This window comes from Cherax quadricarinatus, chromosome 18 (genome assembly GCF_038502225.1).
Source record: "Cherax quadricarinatus isolate ZL_2023a chromosome 18, ASM3850222v1, whole genome shotgun sequence".
Lineage (NCBI taxonomy): Eukaryota > Metazoa > Arthropoda > Malacostraca > Decapoda > Parastacidae > Cherax > Cherax quadricarinatus.
This window is the reverse complement of record NC_091309.1, coordinates 2,227,990-2,234,237: the sequence shown is the minus strand read 5'-3', so window position 1 is coordinate 2,234,237 and position 6,248 is coordinate 2,227,990. Positions and strand designations below refer to the sequence as shown.

The 6,248-nt window shown below is 34.8% G+C and overlaps 1 protein-coding gene across 1 annotated transcript in view; it reads right to left on the bottom strand.

The window, feature by feature from the left end:
* Positions 1-345: 345 nt before the first annotated feature.
* LOC128689540 (27 kDa glycoprotein) overlaps positions 346-6,248 on the bottom strand; it is a 55,858-nt gene continuing 49,955 nt past the window's right edge. Inside the window, exon 6 of the mRNA XM_070086050.1 lies at positions 346-4,314. Coding sequence (XP_069942151.1) covers positions 4,095-4,314 — 220 coding nt within the window. The 3' untranslated portion in view covers positions 346-4,094. The remainder of the gene's footprint in view (positions 4,315-6,248) is intronic.

The window sequence follows — 6,248 nt, the reverse complement described above, 5'->3', positions numbered from 1 at the left end:
ATCAATAGTACTCATTAATAAAGTTGAAAGGGCAACAAATCTTACCCACACAAGAGTATTTGCAACATCTGGGTATCTACTTTGTAGACTTTTGCCATCCAGTGTCTACCAATAAATGGATAATCTGAAGACTGCAAGACACTAATCTTAGCATCTATATCAAATTTGAGAGGCAGGTGTACTTGCAGCTTCACTGCAATTTGAAGATCATTGCAATATAGCCCCCTGGCATTATGCACAGTAATCCCCTCCCCTAAAAAAAAAAAATTAATGTTTATTAGAACAATTTTATACAGAAGACAGTGCACACAATCTGTCGGTAATAAAAGGACAAAAATTTACATCTAATAAACTTAACTTTAATGAGAATGTGGGGTAAATGTTCACAGTACATTTTAGGAGTAACACGTGTTAGAGTATAAAATACAAGTTTCATTACAAACATGTTAAAAGACAAGTGATATAAGTACAAACCATAACCAATATATGCAGGTATTAGTTTGAGAGTATTTGGATTAATTTATTACTAGGTAACAATTAAATTTAAACAGCCTAGTCACCAATTTAAGAACTATCTTTAGCAGAGACCAAGTGCTATGCAGAGTATAAATGCATGACCTAAATTATTATTATAATAAAAAAGAAGCGCTAAGCCACAAGGACTATACAGCGCTGCATGCATGAACTAAAAAAGCTAAAATTTTGCAATGGCTCAAAATGCCAAATCTCTTTTGCTCAGCCTGGAAATATGCCAAATTAAAAGGTGCATTTAACCATCTACATAGCTCACAGGGTACCTTTTAATATTTTTCCAGTCACACTGGAGACAGATCTTAAGAAATCAAATTAGGCTTTAAATCTACAAGGCAATTTAAGGTGTGTTAAAACTTAAGTCTCAATCTCTCATGATCTGGTGACATTAGTTGCACATCACTTCATTACGTGGTTTTTAGTACATTCAATGCTTAAGCAACACACAGGGTGAAGGGAACAGAGGTTTACAGAAATGCAATTGGAAAAACCTGTCAAAAGGTGAAGGGAATAGGAGTATTCTTTGACGTAAAGCTATTTAAATGGCTCGGCTAAACCGACTAATTTTGCCAAGCACAAAATACTGCATAGCTAGAGCCATGTTTAGTTAAGCATATACTATACATTAGAGATTCTTTTAGTATGTAATTAACCCAAGTATATGTAAAAATTTACAAGCATTTATTTGCCTCATTTGGAGTTACCTACCCGATATTTATTTTAAGTGACTACACTAGCACCATAACAGCTTTAGTGCAAGTGCTATTCATTTGCCAACCAACATTACCTTTAAGAGATGAAAATTAAAATGGCTAAAACAGCTTTGTCACTCCTATCAGCCACTGGCCTAACAAGCCATGCAAGCAGACAACTTATGAAGCAATTAAAGCTACATTCACATATCAAATTTACATCATTTACTGTACATCATTATTATTTACATACTGTAAATACAGCTAGCTTACAAATACAGTTTTAAAAGGGAAAATAAATTATATGAAACACCTAAAAAAAATATGTACACCAATTATGTCATTCAGTCAAGGAAAAATATTGAAATATTTGAACCTTATAGTGGAGACTGTTACAATCTAAGTAACTGCCAATCTCGTCAAAGAAATATACACCAGTTTTAGTATGATTTCTTACCAACAGATTCTACAACTTTTCTAGATAGCAAAGGTATACAAAAATATTAATAAAAATGCTTTTAAACATTATTTTTGAGGTGTTGTGGATAGGGGTGCATAAAGGAGTAGCTATACCCATGTAGAAAAAAAATAGTTGCTAATATGAAGACATTAAAGTGTCAATGGTCTACCATTACCTTTCAAAAGGGTGCCCATGCCTTGAGACCTACGATAAAACACCCAATCCTAACACTGGTAATGTACTGTAGCATGCTGCTGAATAGGATCATGAACTTTACAACTGAAGTGCAATTTAACAGTGACAAGATTTCATAGCTGAAATAAGAAAAGTTTTAGCTACCATTTCCAAATAAAACAGGAGGACCCAACAAACACTCACCAGTAATCACAAGTTCTGCCTTTACATGAACATACATTAAACCTCAACCATATTCTACCTGGTACACACTAAACCTCTAAGCCAGCTAACCACTCTCCCCAGTCCATTATCTTGCTCACTCCACTACCAAAAATTTTAACTATCCCTTTAATTACCATTTTCAATCTACCCTTCTTATTATAAGTAAGAACTAAGAATGGATAACCCTTGTGAGATTAGGTGTTTAGTTTTGATTGTACAGATGAAATGGCAATATCTGTCTATTACAATGTTTAAAAAAAAAAAAAAAAAAAGAGGAAGAGAAAGCCAAGTAATTTCTTCTGTTGCTTCAGCTACAGAGTTATTTGCACCCAGGTCTAATGTTCCAAGTGCTAGTAATCCAGTTTACTGTTTATTCATCACAATGTTATTTCTTATTACATTTTCAGAAGTTTGGTGATCTTCATCCCCCCTCCCCATACATCTATTCCCACTGTCATTCACACAGGTACCCTATTACACTTCCACAGCAGTAACTTCTGCATTAAACAACTTTCTACAGTACACATGCATTCTTATCTCAGTTTAACAGCAGTGTCACTAATTTTAAGCAAAGCTCCCCCCCCCCCTCCCACCAAGAATTTCAAATTGCCACAAAAATGGAAGGCTGCTTATAGCATGAACATTATACTGTTCACCAGGTTTGGCTCTTATTCTCATTACATTATACTACATGCAGCACTAAATGATCAACATTATTCTAGTGTATTTTTACAAAGAAAAGCAGGCATTTGCAAATCTTGCAAGTTTATTAACATTTACCTAACTATTATTGGCTCAATATAAATAGACATAAATGAAAATAATCCTTAAAGGTCTTTCACAACACTATCTCATGTAAATTAAGCAAGTCTGACACATGGCAACAGCAGCTGCCATTGTTACAGATACAGTACTAGATAATGCAGGTTTTTTGGGATTATGTTGATTTGTAGGCACAGTACAGTACCTTACAAAATATTCCACTTAACCTTTACAGTTAAGCAGTGTGGCTGTTGTGTAAACTAAGAAAATACAGCAAAACAATTTTAAAGAAATGTATGAAAAACTGAACATCTTCAAACTGGAATTTTTTTTTTACCATTATCAGAATCTTTAATTTAAAAATCCTTATACACCTCCCCCCCCCCAAAAAAAAAGTAAATTACAGGGAAATGTGTTTCTATATACTGCATACTCTTTACTCTATCTTTACATTAGCTCTCCAGCTGTTCACTGTTTTATGCAAAAATGCTTTCCCCCCCCTTAAAAAGTATTAGCAAAATTCATGAATTATCTTTATCAAGGCATCATTGAAGGTGAAAATATGCAATGTCAGCTAAACACCATAGGACTTAAGTGTGCCAAAATACAGTTAACAGGACAGACCAGGTTTAACTACTAGTCTTGCAAACAATCCTCTTATTTCAACAATGGACTCTTGGAAAGTCATAAGAATTCACTATGAAAAACTAAATTGCCATACTGTACTTTAACAGATTTGGAAGGATATTCAATATACAAGATAGAAAAAAAAATTGTGTTTACTAAACAAATCTTAAGGATTTCTTACAACATGGCAGCAAGTTAAAAATTATCCAGTTAAAAAAACAATTGAGAAATTAGCAAATCTATGGCACAAATTCAATTAGAAAACTAACCAAAATTGCGAGATAAAAAATAAACTTAGCATTGTCTCAGAACAATAGCCAATAAACTAATTTTAAGTACAACAAGTTCTTAATAGTATTGCAAGTAATACATTAAACAGACCCACTATTTGGCAGTTAGATTCTGAACTCAATCTAAATCTAGCAAAAGTATAGGAATGTATAAAACAGCATCGAAATAGTTACTGCTGACTGAGGTTATTACTTTTTAAAACCTTGTTACCTTTTATTAAAATTGTGTTCACTTCAAAGCCTATCAGCTGTGCACCCACAAAAGATCTACAATCACATACCTTAGTCAATCTTCAAATCAAATATACAGTACAGATATATTTGCCTCTATGTTTAAAGAAGTATATTAGCAGCAGTTAGTGCAGCAGCCAATAGTGTGAGCATGGGAGACAAGAGGTATTGAGTTGAAGACAAGGTTGGAGCACTGCTAGTCTGCCAACAAGGTGTCACCTTCAAAACTTGTGTTATCAGAGAGTCCAGAATGTTTGAGGGTGTAGGGTCGTTACACTTTTCTGTGTACTTCACTACACACTGGTGCATATCATTCATTTTTCTGAAAATCAACAAAGCTAGTTAACAAAAGCTTACATTAGGACAATTTTATATTGAAAGTTGTACAAGTTAGTTTACCCATTCATTGTCCAGACCCCTGATCTGAGAGTTGTTATCAGTGTCCAAGAAAAAAAAAAAAATAAACTAAGTTTTTTTTTCTGAAGGTAATGAAACCAAAGTATGAAATTTTATGGAAAATTAACGAAATTACCTTCTCGCAAATTTTGCTGAGTCGGCAATATTTACTAGTCTGCAATTTTGCCCACCGAGTCCTATTTTAGGCAAATTACATTGTTCCAGTCTACTAAAGTCTTAGCTATTTTGCTAGTATTTTTTTTTTTTCAACAAGTCGGCCGTCTCCCACCGAGGCAGGGTGACCCAAAAAAGAAAGAAAATCCCCAAAAAGAAAATACTTTCATCATTCAACACTTTCACCTCACTCACACAATCACTGTTTTTGCAGAGGTGCTCACAACAGTTTAGAAGCATATACGTATAAAGATACACAACATATCCCTCCAAACTGCTAATATCCTGAAACTCCTCCTTTAGAGGGCAGGCATTGTACTTCCCATTTCCAAGACTCAAGTCCAGCTATAGAAAAATAACCGGTTTCCCTGAATCCCTTCACTAAATATTACCCTGCTCACACTCCAACAGATCGTCAGGTCCCAAATACCATTCGTCTCCATTCACTCCTATCGAACACGTTCATGCACGCCTGCTGGAAGTCCAAGCCCCTCGCCCATAAAACCTCCCTTACCCCTTTCTTCCAACCTTTTCGAGGACGACCCCTACCCCGTAATCAAATTGATAATTTTGCCAATTTCACACAATTTCAAAATAGGGTCCAGAATAAACAATGCAGGCATCCTTGGCATTAAAATAACATTTCCTCTGTTCGTTAGTTATGTTCCCAGACTTTTCACTAATTCCATTCTGAATTTTTATTAAAAAAAAAAATATTAAATAGAATTAGTTACACAATATTGTAATAATTGTATAGTATCAGTGTATTTGTGAACACAGACCCCACCAGCTGGATGTGCACTAGATGAATGACGGGATTCGTTTACTCTTGAAAATTGGCAAAAATTAAACATTTCTGCTACTTTGAGCTTAATTTAAAGATTCTTCCATCCTGAAACCAATTAAAATCATCTCTATTTCTGTAATATATTTTCCATTCTATCAAACAAGACTTAGAAACCAAAATACAACCATAAAACCATGCAACACACAGCAAATTTGCACTTTTAAACCAAAAACACTTTTGCATAGACCCATTCTCATATCTAGGCCCAAATTTACCACACACAGCTTATCTGAGTGAGCCAAACTCATGGCATAGTTCTGCGGCCCGGACAGTGACCTCAAACCCTTAGTACTATGGTACAGACAGCAAATGTGTTGAGTAACAATCTATCAGCCTGATCATTACATCAAAAGCTAGCATTTCTGATTAACACTTTCCACAATTAGTCCAATGAAATTGAAGTTGGTATTGGCAGTTTGGAGGGATATGTTATACATATATCTTTATATGTGCTTCTAAACTGTTGTACCTGGGCACCTCTGCAAAGACTGATTATGTATGAGTGAGGTGAAAATGTTGAATGATGAAAGTATTTTCTTTTTGGGGATTTTTCTTTGTGTCGCCTGCCTCAGTAGGAGATGGCCGACTTGGGGGGGGGGGGGGTAGAGGTTACTGTATGCAAAGCTTTTAAGGTCAGATTAAAAATATCCTGTATATGTATTTCATTTTTATTGCAATCTGAAAAATTGTCTTGGAGTTGCATCAGTGGGACTGCAGTCTGTTATAGACCTATGCATAAATCTTAGCACCCTCAAATTCGGTATGTCAAATTTTGACCTATACACAAGAGAATGGGTCTGTGATGGGTGTCTAGCATTTAAAAATACTCTCCAAAAAGT